Source organism: Anastrepha obliqua, chromosome 1, assembly GCF_027943255.1.
Source record: "Anastrepha obliqua isolate idAnaObli1 chromosome 1, idAnaObli1_1.0, whole genome shotgun sequence".
Classification (NCBI taxonomy): domain Eukaryota; kingdom Metazoa; phylum Arthropoda; class Insecta; order Diptera; family Tephritidae; genus Anastrepha; species Anastrepha obliqua.
The window spans coordinates 96,960,445-96,981,984 of NC_072892.1; the positions used below are offsets into that span (position 1 = coordinate 96,960,445).

The window sequence follows — 21,540 nt, forward strand, 5'->3', positions numbered from 1 at the left end:
ACGGGTAATTTTTCGCTATTTGCAAAATTAACTTTTGCGTTACATTTTGAGTGAATGCCTTGCGAAGATTTTGACATGGTTGGAAAGGATAACGAAATGCTACACAACAGCCCACCAAATGCACCATTAAAAGAAGAATATCATTTGGTTAATTGACTATTTCAAAGCATATTTTTGAGATGAAAGCAATTCAAAAATTAATAAATAAATTGGTAAAAACTACTCAAAAATATCTCAATTTAAAATATTGAAGAAAATTATTAAAACATTAAACGAAACAAGGTAACAAAATCTTCATTTAAAATATTATTTTTACGATATTTTAAACCATAATATTTTAGTTGTCAAATTTGGTCTATGTCATTCCAATAGTTTCCAAAGGAGAGTCTGAAAAGTGCAAGGCATTCTATTGAACGTGATTGGTTTATGCTTAAGTAATTTTTAATTTCAAAGAAATTTGAACAGGAAACTAGGGTAATTTGAATGGTGTATATGTTGGTAGCAGCAGTCTAATCACCTACTCTGCCAGAAAGCAAAAATAGATTAACGAAACCAACGCAAGACTGAGTCTAATCGAGGCCCTATGCTCCCGAGTAGAGTGAACAAGGAAACAAAAAAAAATATGTTGCTTAAGAAAACTAAACTGCCAAAAATATTTGTGGCTATTTTCCCATCAAACACAACTTTTTTTAATTTTTCTCACTTTTTTTCAAAATTGGCGATGTTTTCAAGCATTCTTTTATAAAAAGAGCTACACTAGTCCCCAACAAATTCGAAAAGTTCGTTGAATGGCGAGTAAATAGATGATTTATATTCAAAAATCGGCTAGCGACTGACAGATTTATTCAAATTTTCATGAAAAGCAAAAGAACTGAAAACATATTCTCCCACATTCTTATGTAAGCATGTATACTCCCACATTTAGGCGGCCTACTATGACGTACCCTCCATGACAACGGTCAAGCCAGCATTTTTTAGTTGCATAGCCACAAATTATATTTCTGAAAAGAACTCAGCTAAGTGCTTATCCGTCGGCAAGCCGTTCAAATAATGCGGTGTTTCCAAAAATTACATCAAAACAAGGGATAAAAAGCATGAATACTAGATATTTTCATAAACGAGAAAAGGACTGATAAAAAAAAATAAAAAAATAAACCTTTTTAAATGTTGACGCTTTTGCCGCCAAACCAAATAGCCAACTGCTGTTACTTCCATTGCATCGGCACTTTCAAGGAAAGTTCTTTGAAAATGGACCGCACATCACAACACGCCCTACTCAATGCACTTTACTTCCACAAATCACATAAGAAAGAAGAGATGAAAAAACAATTGATACAACACTTTTGGAACACTTCAAAAATCGAGCTCACACAGCATTTACAAACATACACTCGTAAGCAATAAAACCAACGCCAAACAAAAGCGTTTTTAACGCATCTTTTGTATCGGAGTATTCAATCGGCTTGGATGTGGAGAATGCCTGAACACCTTTACTACTATCACCACTACTACTAAATCTACTACGTACTTCGCAGTAGTGAATTATTTACGGTGATAGGCAAAAATTGTAACTAAGCGCACTGTTGCTTATTCTTGTGCCATGGCCCATCTACTTACAAGCACATCACATCAGCTGCCGTCCATTGTTGCAGCTGCACACTGCGCACCTCGCACTGTCCACTGCCCCGTCTCCGCTTAAGCAGCAAGCAGTGATATTGCTTTTTCTGCGCAGACTCACATGCGCGCCCAACTGTCTGCCACGCCATGGTGTATAGGTATAGACTCGTAATGCTGCTTTAATTCTTTTGGTTTTTGTTTTTTTCACTTGTGAGTTTTGTTTTCTAGTTTTTTAAGGGCCTGCATACAAAGCAGCTTACAACTTTAAGCGCCCAAAAGTGGCTGTAAAAAATCATAAAAGTGGGATTTTCAGCTTTGCATTCATTCTTTCGATTTGCCACATTTTAAATTTTTTTCTTATTTTTATATTTTATGAAATTTGTTTTCAGACACAAAAATTTTGCGCTCAATTGTGCGTGGTTTAAACTTTGCCGCCATAAGAATTTTTACTACGACTAGGCACTTTTTATATTATGTGATTTTTGTTCTCTTTACGAAAACGAGCTTTCTGAAACTCTTGGTCGTGTGTGTGTATGTATATGTACAAAAAATAGGCGTGTCGCAATTTTACTAAAGTAATTAAAATGATGAATTTATGTTGAAGTTTATTAGGCAAGGCTAATACTCTTGATTTACTAGTAAAAATAATAAACGTACTCTACAAATTTTAATGGCTTCAAAATTCTACTTAAATCTGGTCATTTGGGTTGTCGTGCGGCAAATCCTTACTTTATTGCTAAAATAGCTTTCGAGGTGTTGGAAATTTAATTAAATGCATGCAAAATTGCTCCCGGCAACATTGTTGCTTTAATGAAGCTCATTAAAGTGGGGATTTTTAAGAGGCATACCTTAATACATATGCTTATACATATATATGTATGTAACTATTTTCCTTCAAACGAATTGAAATCATGCTATGACGCGCTTACTCAGTATGAGTCACGCGTTTTGCTTCGAAAAGGTTTGAGTCTTTTTTGTTTCGTGTTTGAGGGATCATAAAAAGAAAATTTTGTCAGATTCGAGATGCATTAGTTCAAACACTTCTGGCGCACAATTTTTCATATGCAATTTGTATGTTGAGAATCTTTCGTATTCTATGAGTGTTAAATATATTCCCGTAATGCCACGCATCCACCAAGTGGTCATAATTTCGCCATTTTGCGTTACGATACGCAGAAAAATCAATTAAGAAATAATTCGGCACTTACCAGGGTCTGATGTGTCTAGGACAGGTGGTTGTTGTGATAAAGGGCCAGGTGTACTACCAGCGCCCGGCGACCTAGCGTCATCGTTCATGGCGCCACCATACGATAATTGTGAACTAGGAGGCCGCTATAAATGAAAGAAGAAACACAAAAATAAAATTCATATAAATCACATAAGTTAGGCATATCAAATAATTGCGTTAAATAAATTTATTGTATTTTAAATAGCTAAGTGCGTAAAATTTAAAATGTCTTGTAATAAATTTACAGCTACTTGTGTGTACAAATTACTTGTTATACTATTACATAGTTCTACTGCCGCCACATACCGTTGATCGTGGCTTGAGTCACAGCTATTTGCTTTTTGAATTCGTACGCCTTCTACGAGGGCTTGTGTGTGGGCTGCGTGCGCAAAGTTCAAAGCGACTTTTTATTGCCTTTTTTTTAATTTTTGTGCTTCAATACATTTTTTACTTTTCTTTATAAGTTACCATAATTAAAAGTTTAATTGAGTATGCTGAGGAGTGTATAATATAAAGCTTTCTGTCAGAAAAAAATATACACCGTATAAAAATATCCATTCAAATCACGCGCTATGAATTTTTCGACGTTCCAAAATGTTTGGTTTGAAAGCGAATATGCTTGTAAAGGGTCTTTCTTAGTTGTCAGCAGTGAATAATTCCCAGACGGTAACTTCTCTGGTGTCATCCTCGACTATTATCAAGCAGACAGATGTACAATTTTACACGATAGAGCAACGCGTTAAAATTATTCAAGCTTGGTATTAAAATAGGTCGATCTTTAAAAACAACATATTGCGAAATTCGTGATTTTTTCAATGGAATTAATCATCCAAATAAGCCGACAATTCAAAGTTTACTGAAAAAATTTCAAGAAACTGATTCTGTCGAGTATAGGAAAAGAACTGTAGACCAAAAACAAAATATTCTGTTGAGATAATTGCTGATACAGCGCAAAGTATTGCGCCTTTAACATCGATACCTCGACGTTCTCAACAGTTAGAAAATCATGAATCCACTTTTTGGCAGATTTTACCTGTAATTTTTGGTAGATTTTTATGTAATTTTTCACATTTAATTATTAAGAGCCATACTTTGACTGAAAATAGTGAAACCTGAAAGAGTGTAAATTATACATATTTTATTTTAAAACAGCATCTAGGCGGGCCTTTTGAAAGACCCTTTACCTTTCAAACGTATACGCATATTTTGAATACGACTATTTTTATAAATCTGAGTTCCTGAAATCCAATACTGGCGAGTTTTATACTTAAAATACAAATTCACGCGAGTCCTAGTTTGTGATTTTTTGTATTTGTTCTGCTGATATTTAGTACAGCACTCAGAACTTTGCATCGAAAAAATGTAAGAAATGCACAGATCTTGTTTTGAGCAAGCAGTTTGCTTGCCATAAATTCGTTGCTCCCTTTTTATTGCATAACAAATTTGTTTACATAAAAAATTATAATATTCGCTTCTCAAAAACTCAACTGTTTGCACCACCACCTATTATTATTGCATCTCAAAATCTAAAATTGCACTGTTTTTCCTGAACATAATTCGGTACTGCTGGCGCACCAACCAAACTATGAAAAACAAGTCGTTTCATGTTTGCACCTCACAATTCTTCAGCTGTCTTACTTAATTTCTAATTTATGATTTACATAGCATTTTTGAGTTTATAATTAAAAAATGTTTAACTATTTTGCTCACGCATGCGCCTGTGTACTGTATGTAGTACATACATACATATGTACATACGTTAATTTGTAATTAACAGAACAGCGCATAAATTTTGATTATTGCCGACGGAGAAGCGTGATGAAATCAACTAAATTTGTGTTTTTCTTTCTTAATAAGTTATAAATGGTTTATTAGCATTTTTACATATATTTAAACTCACTTTAAACTAAGAGAAAATTGTGCACACGCAAAAAATAGCTTAATATAATTGGCCTCACAAAACAAAAAAAAATTATAAGCATGAAGCAAAGCACAAAACGTGACAGTTCCACTTATTGCGTTATTGGTAGAAAAGATAATTAAATTTCGTGAGTGACGCCAATCGAAACTTAACTAAAAGCAAGCGGACAGTCTGCCGAAGAATTACAAATTGATACATAATTTCAAGCAGAGTAATTTGCACCATAAAAAAATAAAAGCAGTAAAGTCTGTACAATCCTTAATTAACTGGCACCATGTAAAGTGCAGATATTGTAATATGATACTTTGAAAAAAAAAAATCGATATATTTTTTAATATTTTTAGTTTTTATTTTTTATTATTATTATTTTTTTTTTTTTTTTTTTATTTTTTTTTTTTGTTTGAGTGCGGGCTTCACAGAATTTTTGTAAATTGTGCATATTAATCATATCATATGAATTTATTTGTTGAGCAGAAATATTTCTCCTCAATACACTAAGTACTTGTATGCATGACTGTGATAGGCATCCAGAGCGTGAAAACACTATATCATCTCAACATTTTCAAACGTTATGACTATTTCTTTATTTTTTACTTTCAATTATTTGTAATAAAAACATATTCCCTGCTATAAAATGACTATATTAATCCAAATTTCGTTATATTAGGGGAATGGCAGCCCCGAAAGCATGCTCTCTGCAAGTATGCCACTAGGCCCTGAACCCTTTCTAGGTGTCAATTCCACATGGATTCAACTATGGATTGACGACTTAATGAGGTCTACCCACAGAGGTCGTTGGCCTGAGTTGAACTCGTGCAGAGTAGCCAAGTGCTTTGAGAAAGAACCAAACAGCAAAATAGTGACGTTTCTCCTAAAACTCAGCAGAAAGGACTTGAGAGTACTGGTGGGTGTAATCACAGGGCATAACGTCTGTGTTGAGTATATGGCTACCATGGGGATCGTAGACAGCACGATATGCCTATCTTGCCTTGAGAATGACGACACTGCAGAGTGTTTTCTCTGTAGCTGTCCTGCATTTTCCAGAATCAGACTTAGGATATTGGGTTGCGAAATACTGAGAGATCCTCTTCCGAATATCTTAAAATTCATCAATGAATCTAAGAGATTTGTGAAGGAGTGACCTCAAACTAATTTATCCGTTTTACCATCCATTTTTCATCTTTCCTATATCTATTCTTTCTACTGATATCTATCCGGGTATTGTACAATGGTCTACTGACTGAGTGCTTGGACTTATCTAACCCCCCCACAAATCTAATCTAATCTAATCTAAGCCTCGACAGTATTTCTGTCATAAAAATTTTCTCATCAAAGAGAATCTGCCATTTGGAAGCGGTCGAACACTAAACATAAACTTTTCACTGAAAATATTAACGAGCTAAAGTCACAACTTTAAGACGTCCAGCCCACTCACATCACTGAAACGGCTAATAATCCGATTGGCGTCCTTAGTATACAAAAATCTTGTGATTTATTAGCTGTGTGATGTGTTGGGCTGTTCTAATGAAAGCATGGAAAGTTCAAGTTCACATATTAAAGTTCTGTCGGCCAAAAGGCAGTAGTCAAGACTCTGAAACCGAAGACGAGTCCTTAAGAAAATTTGAACCTTTGATGCCACTACTTCAAAATCCACACCAAAAGCCAAAAGTCTTCAGATGCATTTATTTCTTGGCAAGCACATGCGGGTTTTCCCATTCTCATATATAAGTACGGTAATTTTTGTGTGTTGGCATATACTTGGAAATTTGTATTATTCCCCAACCTTTTTCAAGCATATAGCGACCAATTCCGTTTAACAGTGTTATGATAGTGACTGGTAAAAAATATTTGGAGCACGTAAAAGTGTCAATGTGAAAATAGTTATGATTTACATACAGCCTTTTAGTTTAGCAATTATATATAAATTGCTTATTAAAAGTTACTAAATATTGCCCATATAAAAGTAAATACTGATAGTAAAACAAAGCCGGTTCCAAACAATAACAGCATATTTGCTATTATTTTCCAATTCTTTGTAGGAACGAACATAAATATCTTACTATTTCTGGAACATCAACAGATTCCAAAAATAAAGGAAAAACAAATTCACAAAGTTCTATTTTTAGCTCGAAATTTATTATTATTCTCTTTCATAATTTCAACAAGCGTATCTTGCACATTTTACACACACTTTCACTTAAAATTCTGGCTAAGGTTTGTATGGAGTTTCCCAGTAAACCGACATTTTTTTTCCTTAACAAGTCGACCGATCGACTAGACCAACCTGTCGGGCTGTCAAAATGTCAAAAAGTAAACGATAGGCTTTACGCAACGTTGCATACATATTTAAATATGCATATTTACATATACACAATATACATACATACATACACATGAACTCTCAAACATGCGAACTTGGTAAGAATGCATACATGCCTGTACACATGTAGGTATGTGGCTGCGTGCATTTCAAGCGCGGTCAGAGTGTCTAGACTGTGTCTAAAAAAGTTAAGGAAAATGTTTAGGTAAATACTTAGTTGTATTTAAAAATATTTTACAACGTGTGCTTAGTTATATTTTAAAAGAAAATCACTAGGATAGAAAATTAATATGCGGCGGCATGACTGCCTAGAATATACATACGAAACACATATTTATGCATGTATGTGTGTGTTTTGTGGGTATGCGTTGAAAGTTAGAATAATGCGCGCCAATCTTGTTTTATTTAACAAAAACTTGCAACATTCACGCGTTGCAAGGCGTGTTACTGACGGCATATTAAATATTGAAAGCATAATTTGTGGCATTAATTACAAATTATTTGCGAATTAACATTGCGAAGCTAATTGCATGGGTGCATGAAGTGGTAAGGGAGGCCGATTGACATGGGAAAATGTAGTAGGCAAATTAGTGGAATATGTAAAAGCTGTTGAAGTAACCTGTGAAGGGCAACAAAATATAAATAAATGTCTACATAGTAAGTGGTGAAGGAATTAGAAAATGAAAAAATCGAAAGAACAGCAAAATGTACGATCGAATATCTGGGCTGAGATTCAGGGCACTAAACGGGGCTAGTTTACTGGGATGGCAGCCCTTGATCGCGAAAAGCTCCAGTTATTATGGTACGAAGAACCGGCTGCTATGGGAATCTGGCCAAAAACAACTACGGATCGGGCGGTATACAGGGAGACACTTAAACGACATTCATCGGCAGTCTCTTACCACTTTCCTAAACTACCGACGCTCAAATACCGTCGCCGGAGTCCAACCACCACCCATCGCACTTCAACTGGCTCGTGAAACCCGCGTAACTTTGGCTCAATTGTATTCTGGATATTCTAGGACGTTAAACTTCTACTCGACTGCGACATTCTCAATATATATCCGGTATGTGAAGGTACCCCGCACAGTACTAAACACCTATTCACATGCCCCTTTAGCCTACTCACCTAACGACGCTCTCCATCTGGGACCGACCCATTAAAACAGCATGTTTCCTGAACCTACTGTTAGATAAGGGAGAAGATGTCGATAAACTTGAATCCATTTTAAACTAATACATTTAAACCACGTTTATGCAAATATTTCGTTCACATCCCACTCACACACTCATTCCTAGGCCACGCCTTTTTCTATGCAACGAACTAATATCTCATTTTTGCACGGCACAATAACCAATTATAGTCAACGCCATAGCCGCGAAACACAGCTAAATTGAAAACTTAAAACTCTCCCACCATTTGCCATAGCAAATTGTAATCAAATACAGAAACAAAACACAGCACCATACAACACGACGCAAAACTACGCCTGATTTAAATGCAGACAACGTTTCTAATTGTTAATAAAAATTATTTGCATTGCATTTTAATTGAAAAAATTCAAATTTTCTGCACACAGAGCACAAACAGCAACCACAGCAAAATGTTTGACGAACTGAGATTCAAATGCGTACAGAGGCTAACCGCCCTCACAAAGAGACATGCATCCATTTATATATGAACATAAACTGCATTTGCAGGTACCGACATTGGGTATCAAAAACGTTTGCTTAATAAGATATTATAGCACAAACACACATTGTAAAGCGAAAATAAATATCAAAGTGTTAAAAACAGCAAAATATAGAAAAAAAAATCCATAAACGCACCTAAAAAGCGAAATTTCTATTATAATTACAAATGAGTCGTAGGCCAGACCGCTCATATGCTGTCGTTGCTTTGTTTGCTACGAAACAAAAACTTATTCTTCAGCAATTTCAACAACAGTAACAGCAATAGCGCCAACACTATCAGCAGCAATGGGCAAATTAAAAAGCCGTATGTACATGTAAACTGTTCAACGTCGATTGAATATATATATTTTTTTATCAACATTTCACACAGAGCGCAAGGAAAGGTAAGAAAAATTTGTATGTTTCCTACTTTTTTCTTTCAACAGTTTGCTTTGCCTTCAAAAGTTGTTCAACATTTACACAAAAAAAAACCAACCAACAATTCAAAAAGTAACAGAAAATAGCATAAATTTCAATGCTACACGTTAGGGCTATTAATATCCGATTTTACAAAACATTAGCAACACTTGCATTGCACTTTGCATACAAAATTAGTAAAATATTATAAATAATAAATTCAGAAAAAAAGTAGACACAAAATGTTGAGAAAATTTATTGACTGCAGGAAATTCGCGATATTTTTATGCTTTTTTTGTAAATTAAATTATTATTTATGCCCATGCATACATGCCAGCGTATGTTGGTAAGTATATTTTCAGAAAATTATTCTAAATATTGATTCCCCTACGCGCCACAGCAAACGAAAGACTTAAGCGGGCAACTCGCTGTCACGTTTTTGCGATTGGCGCAGCCTGATTATGCCGCACAGACAATTGGCTAGAAATGTTTAAAATTGTACTTTTGCTTGGGCGTTTTAATACATAAGTAATTAGCATAGTGTATTTAAAATTAGTAATAACTTGCTTTCCAGCACTTTCGCTTTCGACGTGAGGATCTTTTTTTTGCCAGATTTTCCTTACTTAACGCGTGCCCATCCATTGCTGTAGCTGCATTGACTATTCAATTATGTTTTTGCAAGAATCAGGGCCTTTTTATTTACATATATTTTCTCCTTTCATCGCTGATGGTATTTGCTGGCTGTAAGCAGTGATTGAGTTGTCTGAAACGAAGGCCGCAAAAGGAGTTTCTAGGGTGTTTGAAGGTTTGTGAGAGATTCTGAGTAATTACGCATTGATCTTTTTTCGTATACTTTTTAGGGGAAACGAATTTCAAAGTATGAAAAATTTGAATAGTAGGTCTTTGTAAATTCAAATTAGGACTCGGTGCTCAAAACACTGTGTACGAATAATATAATCAGTTCCAATTGATGTTTTATTGCTCTTATTATGGTTAGAATACTCTTATTAGTATTATAATTCTTATGAAAATGATTATTATTATTATTACTAATATATATATAACTGAAACTTACAACCTTTACTGGTGGACTGATCCTCCAATTTGTGGTGAGAGTTTTGATGTTATCCCCCAAACGGAGGATCTACAGTTTTATGCTGCTCCCAAACAGCAGATGATTTTCTTATAAGGATCTTTGTCTTGACAGTGCCTGCCGATTTGACATTGCCTGCCCAGCGGTGACCGCTATTAGAAAAAAACTTGTCTATCAGTTGGTGTTTCGTGCTCGAAGATTCGAACCCGTGCACTACCGAATGTTTATCACGCACCAACTCAATTAGCTAAGGCGAAGGCCGCTAATGATTTAGTACTCACTTTAAATAGTGATCAGTTAAAAGAACAAAATAGTTTACATTTAGGGAATGCAGTTATAAAAAAGGTTGAGTCTGCTTGCTCTGTTTACTCAAGACTGCGTTGAGAGTAGTGAAACATCAATGTTTAAGTAAATAACTACAGCCAATAAAACCACAAATCAAGTCATAGACAAACATAAGCGATTGGATAGTTATTGAATTTTAAGGCGATTTGATTCCAGGCACAGAGACAGAAAATAATTAAAAAAAAAAATACTATTCTAATTTTTATGACATGATAATAAGTGCACTCAAATATTTGAATGATTGTAGAAACTCCTCCTTCTCTAATGCATAATTATTAGCCTCGGTATAACGCAGGCAGGTATTGGAAAATAGAACGGGTCACCATCTATACGGACGAAAAATTTTTGATCGCTTTTCTCTCAAACCACTCAAATTCCGTTGGGTTTTTTTGCTATCATTCTGATGGCAAAAAAAATAAACAATTTTGAAAGGGATCATCTGCCATTAATGTCGCATTTAATATGGCATCAATGTTTATGTGCCGCTCGGTTATTAAAATTAAGGAATAAAATACTTATTTAACAAGTCGTACAGCATGAAACATAAAAGTGGGGCTAGTGAAGTGGAAGTTTTCACGTTTTTCGATTTATGACCTCCGAGTTTTATATATTAAACATTTTATATATGACTTTTGGGAAAATTTAAATTTTTTTTGGAATTAACATTCGCCCATACTAATTATTTGTAATTATGTTTCATATAAATAAATAAATAAATAGGTATTACCTCAGAATGCATATGGACTCGTTTTGAGCTCTGCTTTGAATATCGACTGATTTTTTGGAATTAACATTCGCCCATACTAATTATTTGTAATTATGTTTCATATAAATAAATAAATAAATAGGTATTACCTCAGAATGCATATGGACTCGTTTTGAGCTCTGCTTTGAATATCGACTGATTTACAACCATTTTAATTTGGTTAATTATCACTGATTTCATGGGTATCAACGAAAACAGATTGCGCGTTCCCTAGCAGCAACAGCCTTCCAAACCGAGAAGCTCGAATTATTTGATTTTAGCGCCACATCGCTCAATAAATAACTGCATAAGGATCGCAGAAACGATAACTTATAGCTCTGATTCCCATTCAAATTTTTCACTACCCTTCTCTACAACTATTCCACATTCTCTTAAGCAACTCACTGCTGATTTATTTTGTTTATATATAAATTTTTATATACAAAAATTTTTTTTTTTGGTTTGTTACTTTTGCGCACCCACTTTATTGATTTTCATAGCCAGCAAATTTAAAAAGCACTCCAAATCACTTTTTAAGTAAACAATCAATTGGAAATACGCAGAAAAAACTTAACGCTAAATGCACATTTTCACTTAATTGTTAATTGCAAGCCAATGTTTTTTCTTGCATTTTTTTTTAAATCCTAACTGAAGATCTTCTCCTCAACGCGCTTACTTGTACATTGAAAAGCAGTGGCACAGTGTCAAGCGCATGTGGCAAGTGTGTATTGTGCTCCGCTTTTTTCTATGGCGGTATAGAGTGGCACTTTAAGTGTAGTGCTCAAGTGGCTAGAAAGCACTTTTGAAAACTGGCGGCAAGCAAACAAATTAGAGGCATTAGAAAAATTTGAAGCACTTTTCTCAAAAACTCAATCTCAATTATCATTCAAGTGCATGCAGACCGCGAGTGCATGGCAAGCAAAAATAGCTCACATTAAGAGCCTGAACTTCAAATAGTTATAAATAGAAATAAATTTGTTTTGAAATGCTGCAAAATTCAAATTTTAATAATTGCAAATATTAGGAATTTTCACGCCATTGACTCAAATTGCTTTGAATAATTCTTCACTTGCCAACATTAGCGTGCGCATGAACGCATCCATCAAACAAATGTGCTGCTGCCGCCATAGTCGTTCTTAGATAATTTATTCAATCAAAAGCACTTTCGCGTTAATTTTAATTATCACAAATTTGATGAGCATTTAACGCAACTGACTGTATTTTTATGCGTTCGCGCATGCGAATGTTATATTTTTTTCTTTTGGCCGACACTAAAACGTATTGTGTAGCATGGAAAAAAAATCGAATAAAGACTTAGCTTAGTAGTAACTTAATGACTTTTACTTGCTTCACCGCTATTGTCTGCCGGCCTAGCATAAAATGATGAGTTTAATTAAGCGTTTATGTATGAGCCAAAGCAAAGCTACAAAAAATATATGTGTATATTTATCAAATAAGTGCTGACCTGCCTTGATGGCTTGATGGCATATCCATCCACAGAATACATAGAGATTTAAATGCGGTTATAAAAAAATTTTAATGCGTCTTTTATTACCTCTCAACGAATGGCACAAAGACTTCAAAGCCAGTTAGTCGGTCTGTCAGTTAAGTCTGATTGTTTATCAATACTTGATATGGCGTCTGTCAATACAATGCAACTGTCTGTTAAGATATTTGTATTAGTTTGTTCGATTTTTATTAACTTTGTTTTATTGACTTTTGTTAGTCATTTCTCAATTTGGTTGTTGTTTCGAATATTCTTTGGCTATTTACTCATTTTAAACGGAAATAAAATTTTAAGTGCAATTCTAGCATATAGTATTACATTTTAAATAGACTGGATCATGCAACAGCTATTGGACTGTAATAAAAGCGACAATAGCTTTAATTGTTTACTCAATACTATTAAGCAAGTGTCAAGGTATATAAAGTAGTAAAATCTTATACACGCGAGTACATAAAAATGTTCTGCGTGCAAATCTGGTTGTTATGAAATTTTGGTGTGTTGCTTGGCGCATATCCGCTAAAGTGTACTGTTGTTGTTATTGTAGCAGTATACACATGCATACATACATACATACATGTATGGCAAATGCTGTCGTCCTTTACCAGGTCGTTTCGGTAACGTAGAATCGACTGTCGTGCGCACAGCGAAAGGTTTCGGTTCGATTTGGTTATAAGCGAAGAAAATGTGAGCACATGAGTTATGGTAAAATCTTTTGAACACCTGCTTTAAATTGTAACCTCACCGTTGCGGCATTAAAAAATGTATACAATTTTCTGTTTGTTAACACATTTTTGGAACGCTACAACACTCAACTGGCTTCATGGAATACAAAATTATGAAAGAACTTTAGCCATAGCCGTATAAGTTTGGCCGTTGCAATGTACCCGTCATGAGACATGACTTACTAAAGATTTGTAGCAGAAAACGCTCAGATCTTCTTATTTCAGCTCATACATTACATACCTCAGGCATTTTATTTATGCTTTAAACTTTATGCTCAATTGGAAATATATTTATGTTACTGTTAGTAATAAAGAATCGCGTCAAAAACTGCTCTAATTACCCTCGATTAAACAATTTTTTGGTAACTTCTTTCAAAACTTGATTATAAAAATACTGTCAATAAGCTTGCAATTCCCGCTGGCGCTAGAAATGCCATCACTAAGGTAAAAAAGGTTCAAAATTAAACTGGATAATGATGCAAACTGAAGTGCATCTGCCCTTTAGAGAAACGTCCAGGTTTCTCTAGAGTGCGGTACTCTGCACTGGTCAACAGGCTCTGAAACATCCGAAGTCATTCACGCTAAATTTTCTCTTAAAGATTTCAGTTAAGCTGGACAATTTTAGGAAACTAATTAAATAGATAGTTAATTTGATCAATAATAAGACTCAATGAGAGACCAAGGCATCGCAAAATTAAGATCACGATTTTTAGGTAGCCGATTAAACTTTTAAAGTCCTCTTGAAAGAGGGGGGAAATTGAGATATCTAGTCTCAGATCTAATCTTCTTTAATATGAAATGGATTATGAAATGCATGCCGTTTATCTATACGCAGAGGTTAATCTAAGAAGAAGCTTTCAAAATGAGCAAATAACTATTATGAGCGACAATCAGGTTCTACTTAAAGTACTGTCATCCTATGAAGCTAAGTCCTCAGTAGTTCTACGGTGCATAGAGAGTCCAAATTATTCCAGGCATTCAGCTCATATCGGTCTCAAAGCGCAAAGACATACCTGCGAATGAGGTAGCAGATGCATTTGAAAGGCTGCAACCTCAAAACCAAACAGGGTCAGACGCTTTTCCGGGCTAGCATACCAGTGATAACATAACATCAACGAAGATTACAGCGCCGAACTGCCGAGGCTAAGAAACTTAGCTATCACCAACCAGGGGCATAAGCTAGGGGAGCATACAATTGGAAGATATTTAAATAGCTCACAAACCACTCTACGGACTCACTGAAAATGCTTACTGGTATTACTAGGTACATCAGAATGGGCTATCATCTGCATAGACTTGGAATTTATCCAGCGACTGCTACCGATTTTGCGCCCTATGTACAGAAACGCTATAATAACAACTTATTGAATGCCATGAGAGACCGAACAAAAGAAACGTATCAGCCTAGTGCGGCCGGAAGAGAAACACCCACACTCAGCCCAACAAAGCTACATCTTAGGTTTACAGAAGAAACTGGTTCTGAATGAGATATTGTGAAGAGTAGGGCGCATACAAGAATTACAGGTCGAAGTGAAAACCTCCATTTATTCATCAATTCGTTCTAAGATTACCATTTTATGTGTAGAAAAATATTCCTTACAAACTAATTGCTCATCGTTCGAAAACTTATTTTTTTCTTCAAAAAAAAATTTTTTTTTTATTCCGTCAACTTGCCCCTAGCAAATCTGATATCCTTGTGCTCGAACCGACTTATTAGCACTTTTTTAATAAATATATTCTGATCTCTGAGCCAGCTATGAAAAACACCTCACGCACAATTGGAAGGGTTATAATTTTTTCTCTTAAAAAGTGATACGCATACTACGTGCCACAACCGCGGAAAGTCATGCTCTAGCCCTTCTACTTGCCAAGAAATTTATGCAACACATTAAGGGATAGTACTTTTTTTTATTTCCAGTACATAGTTACTGCTATGCATGTGTATATGTACACTCAGTAAGCTGTCACCTGCCGCTGCTGCAAGGCTATTAAATTACAATTAGGGAGCAAAAGTGCGTAAGGGCGTATGCAGTTAAGCGAACGCACTTATTTGTATGAATAAATACTTTTACATGCAGCATTTTTTGTTTTGTTGGTGTTTTAAAGCTGCGTGCGATTTTATGTCTGAATTGTGCCTACACTGTATTTGTGTTTCTTAGCACGTGCAGCTTACCACCTTAGGGAGCTTAGGGAGCCGTAAGACTGCACCACATTGGCACAAGCCAACATAAACGGAGCTTGGAGTAGTGTGCAGGGGTTGCCACTCGATACTTTAATTATTTTCCAATTCAATTAATACCAATTAAACAGTCGAGCTACACATCCACTAAAATATAAAATAAATTTCAATGCTACTAAGCTGACTAGAGTGGAGTGTGGCCAGTTTGGCTGGAATTTACGCTCGCCGCTGCAATTAACTGGGGTATAAGTAAGTACAACCAAAAGTTTTAGCCCCCCTCCCGCGTTTCTAGTCATTACAAATGCCGGCAAATAAAAACTAAAATATTAATGAAAGTTTAATCCTGTCGCACACGAAGCTAGACAAAAGGAAAGTGCAGTGAGGCGCTGTATACAAGTATGTATGGATGTATATGGTATGTGTGTGTAAACACTATCTGCCACATCGCTTCACTCATTCCCGATAACTTCACCGTTGCGCGTTTGCAAAGCAATTAATACTAATTTTTATTTGTATTTCAAGCATTATTTGTGACCATTGCACAACATTACGCCACTTGCACTTTTATTGTTATTATTGTAGTAATATTGTCGTTCGTACCTTTGCTGCGGTCAGACACTTTGCATGTCCCCAAACAGTTATCAATATTAAATTGTATTTCATTAAAAAAAGTGCGCTTAATTGCGCGAAGCTAACGAATATTTATAAAACAAAGAAAACCATAAAAAAGATAAAGAGAGATATCAACAAAGACAAAAAATTACAAATACAACGCCCAACACCTAGTTCTTACATTTCACTTGCCTCAGTCAACTCAGTCTGTTATTAAAATTTGCATATACGAGTATCGACATGTATTTATCTTAAGTGCGCTGTATTAATAAATAAATGAAAATTAAAAACAGCAATAACACCAACAATTACAGTGGTTAGCTAATGCCACAAAAATCTCTCCCGTTGCCTCCCTTTCACCCTCTATTACCGTATCTACCTCTCTCTCTTTCACACACTCTCTCACTCCCTGCTGATAACTTCATTGACAATCGCCATCGCTATCGCCATAATCATTAGACGTAATGCCACTTTGGGGAGCTACCGGCATGGCGCCATCAGGGACACACTTTGGCAGTGATGGCTGTGGTAGCTCCAAGCCACAGTTGTGTGTATGTGTCATGTATTTCTTTGTTTGCTTAATACTTGGCATTGTGGCAGTAAGTTGCTGTAGAGTGTAGGAGTGCTCCAGGTAGTGTAGTATCTCTGAACCGTTATAACTAACCGTCTAAGTGTTATTTGCAAGCAACCCGTAGCCCATAAAAAGGGTGGCTGGCTCACCCCATCTGTGCATTTTGGCAGTAAAGTGATCAAGAAACAATTTAACTTATTTGCCAACCGCCAACCACCAACAACCAAACTGTCGTTCGAATTCCCCCGACAGCGGTGTATTCGCTTCATGTGGCACGTAAAATGTTGAAATTATTTATTTATAAAATAAATGCGAAAATTGAAAAAGGCCAAAAGCCAAAAAGTGGTCTGGTGGCCAACATGCGGCTATTTATTGTATGTACGAGTATTTTCATATTAGAGAGAAAGGCGGAAAGGTAGGAAAAATGGAAAGGTAGGCATACATGTTTCATAAGCGTATACAACTGTATAGTAACTATTCAAAGATACAGTAGATATGTGTGTGCGTGGAGTTTTACAATATTATCTTGAAGACTTTCTGAAACAGCGTTTAAGTACTTTTTCGTTAAAAAGTGATGAAAGCGACGCCTTTTTGTGAATAAAGGCGCCAAAATTTATGCGCCATTTTAATAACCCGTCAATCCATACACAGCGTGTCTATAGTAGGTGATATCAGTAGAATCTCATAGGAATCTCAGATGAACGAATACTTCCTATTTAATTTTGACCAATGATTTTCACCAGATTATAATAAAAAAAAAACTTTCTAACAATTCACTCACTTCTGTTTTGTACTATCATTTTAAGCTCTTAAAAAACACCTGATATACAATTAAAAACACTTTGTCCAACACTACAAAACTATGTAGATAGACAAATTTGGGCACATAGGCATTGCATTGAAAACTACTGAAATTAAACAGTGATTGGAATATCTGAAAGAAATTTAGTATAAAAGTTAGTCCGCGCTTAAAGTCTTCAGTCTTCAGGCGATGTTCATTCCTCAAATCAGGGCTAAATGTGTCTTAGAAAAATTGTTGAATAAAAATGTGTCAACTAAGAAAAATTGGTCAATGTTGATAAAATATATGCTGGTTATATAGTACTCGAATGCCTTGGAACACTAAGGCACTCGTTTATCCGAATGTTTAAACGCGTTTCTCTTTAGACCTTTAGTGAATGAGTGGCCTTAAAGAACTATAGCTCAGAGAATTATTGCCAAGTTATTTGTTTCTAATTTAGTTTTAATAATTTTTATGCAATTCAATTTTTAATAATTTTGTTTAAATATAATTAATTCTCCTACAAAAACCATATAATCCAAGTTTAAATTTTGCACAAATTTGAGAAATTTCAAACTTTCTAATAAGAAAATTCAGAAACAAGTACATAAGTAATTTTATAGTCCATTAAATTTTGATATAATAATGGGCAAATTTCAAGTGACTCAAAAATGGTGTTTATTTTTGAATATTTTTTCTTTGCTATTTTCTTCCATATAAAAAAGATATGGAGCAGACGTTACACGGAGAAAATGAAATCACTTTTTCAATTCTTTAAACCCACATAAAAATAGTGTAACAATTGATGTGACTACAATAATGCAATATTAAATGCTGTAGGGGTGTTACACACAGACATTATGTGGCCTTAACTGCCTAACCACCAACGCATGCAACTCAAGCTCAAAGCCTGAAACAAGTAATAAACAACAGCAAATAATAACCAAAAAAGGAAGAAGAAGTGCATACTTAAACTAATACCCTTATATTAAGTAATCAGTAGAAGATAAATAAACAATAACAAAACGAACACATACTGAGAACAAAAACTTTTCTCTTTATGTAATTACACGAACGAAAAAGTTGGTTATCGCATCGAGGGACCACAAGAAATGGAGGAAGGGAAAGCAATGTGTTCTATGAAGGGGAGTTAATGGACATAGTACTGCTCAAGAGAAAGGTTTACTTTTCAAGGTCCGAGTAAAAGTAGTTTGAGGAAAGCAAAACTTTGTTTAGCTTATTTACTGACCAATGGTTTGAGGGCAATCGAAGATAAGGACACGAAAGCAGAAATACGGAAGCAATGTAGTGATGGCAAAAAATGTTAAATGAATTGCTATGACAATCCGTAAGTAATTTATTGTTGTTATTGGTAAAAGGAAAGCGAATGCCCCAGTCGCAAGACAACAAAGTGATTAAAGTGTTGGTGGTTTTTGTTGCTAGAAATTGATGGTTAAATAAATGAAAGAAACGAGTAAGAAAATATTATAATAAGGAAAATGAAAGAAGCTGCGATTTCAAAAAATACACACATCCATATATGCGCAGTTCGCAAGTGTGTATGTACTCCTAATGGCATTATAGTCCTCAGCGGCAACAAGAACAAAACTTAATTATGCGGTCTTAACACCTCTCAGGCAGTATATCGAAAGGATGAAGAGACAAACTTACAAATCGTATTATATTGAAGCGAATCTGTGCATACGGGTATTCGTGCACACACATATCTAGTGTACAGTGGCGGACATAAAAGTAGGAAAAATAGTTTATTTTGTTTTGAAGGAAATTATTATGTAATTGTTGTAGATTTTTTTGAATATACGGAGGCGAAACCAAACGGCCAAATGTACGGAGAGTGAAATTTTATCAAGCTCGCTGTCGTTTTCGTATAAATGGGAAACGCAACCCGAGTATGTTAAAAGGAGCATCAGCTGGTTGTGTATCTTAAAGACAAATGGAAAAGCCGATTGCCATGAAGCTCCTGAACTCGCAACACCACCTTTGAAGTTATGTGAGAAGGTAAATTTTTTATTTCAAAACATCCATTCACTATTTATGAAACTCAATTTGCCGGTCTTGCTTCACTACTGATCGTCAAAGAGTTACTTTTAAAGTTAAGGTGCAGCATATCGGCCATAGTCTAGTTAGATAATTTTTTCAACTTGATTTATTGAAGTGCAATGATTTTCTCGAGCAACTAAAAACTAAGACAACTTGGTTTTGAAGATTTTCGAGCATGCAAAAACATCCACTTTAGAAGTCGATATAATTTTTGTGGCCTTTCTCACTATGGCGTAGGGCAACTGGTTCGAACGTAATTAGTCGCAAACGTCAGTGAATATCTAAGTAAACAAATACCCTTGGCGCCATTCTCTTTTCTCGCTTTAGCGCTTTTTCTTCATTTTATCAAAATTGCTAATATAAAATATTTCAAACTAATGAAATAGTGCTCAGTTTTTCTTTCTAAAGTATTCACCATGCTTGTCACGATAAATCTTTTTCGCTAGCTTTTATAAAAATATGGGGTTTAGGAAAAGCTCTGGTTTACAGCTTCATGTTGTGTTCAAAATTCACAGATATTCAAAAAATTGAAAAAAATGCCCATACAAATTGTATGCTTTTTTAACAAAATATTCAGAAAATAGTTAGCTAATTTAATTAGTTTCATTACAATAAATGTCAAGGGGATTAATCGCTCAAAAATGGCGTTGTTTTTTCGCATTTTTTTCATACGACTATACGAGCATTTTCTTCCATATACAGCACATGCTCGGTAGCCCTTTGTATTCTATTGCTTGCAGGTTTTTAAAACTATTTCTTTATCCTCCACTGTATTTCTTCCGTTTTGTACACTACACACTAATACAATTTATCTTAAATCCATCGGCAAGCCGCATTACGCAGCTCGTGGCGAGTAACTCAACTTTGAGTGAATATCAACACGTCTTAAGCGGTAGCAATTAGGCACCAAAATGCAATAACACAAGTAACAACAACAATAGCCAACACTAATGCAATCGAGTTATTATTTAATTCAAATATAATTATCGGTCTGTGAGCATTTAATATTGATGCAACCACCAGGTTTGGGGATGATGGTAATGAGGAGAACTAGTAAATTTGATTGCAACCAATATATGGTACGAGTATGCGTGCAAATTTATGAACGTACGTATGTATGTACTTGCGAATGTATGTAGGTATGTGTTTGTATATATTATATATATATATGTGTGTGAGAAAATCAATACCTCATACTTTATAAACGCATAGAAATGTCGCCCAAATTGGTGCCAAGTATTTTGATTTCCTCAAAATACATATATAAGCAACAGCTTAAAAATGCAAACAAGTACTATTATTTATCCACCTTTGCTTGTTGAAAAAAAAAAAAACACGTGGTTTCCCATATAAAATTTTATTATGCAAAACTGTAAATTTCCATGCGCCAAATTAATTGGCAGCATATTCGCATACTGTTGCCTACCGCCTGCCTTTACGCCCAACCACGCGTCAACCACCCACTTAAACGCCCAATATAACGCGCAACCCTAACGAGGATACGTTTTTCCAATTTTACATTTTTCTATGTATTTTTGGTAAATAACAAAGCTGCAACCAGACTTTTGGGAATTATTTTCAAATTAGCCAGCACAACGATTCGTGAAAAAAAAATAATTAAAGATTCTGAAAATATACAACCGCTTAATACTATACTGGTGGAAAAAATCAAAACATACCACTTGGAATGCAGTCAGTGTAAGCTATAATTTTTCACCCGCTCGTGAAGTCAGTCATATGACTGGCG

The 21,540-nt window shown here is 35.1% G+C and overlaps 1 protein-coding gene across 1 annotated transcript in view; it reads right to left on the bottom strand.

The window, feature by feature from the left end:
• LOC129253053 (homeobox protein homothorax) overlaps positions 1 to 2,943 on the bottom strand; it is a 258,126-nt gene extending 255,183 nt beyond the window's left edge. The window contains exon 1 of the mRNA XM_054891285.1: positions 2,826 to 2,943. Within this exon, the coding sequence (XP_054747260.1) occupies positions 2,826 to 2,913 (88 nt within the window). The 5' untranslated portion in view covers positions 2,914 to 2,943. The remainder of the gene's footprint in view (positions 1 to 2,825) is intronic.
• Between the last annotated feature and the right edge of the window lie 18,597 nt (positions 2,944 to 21,540).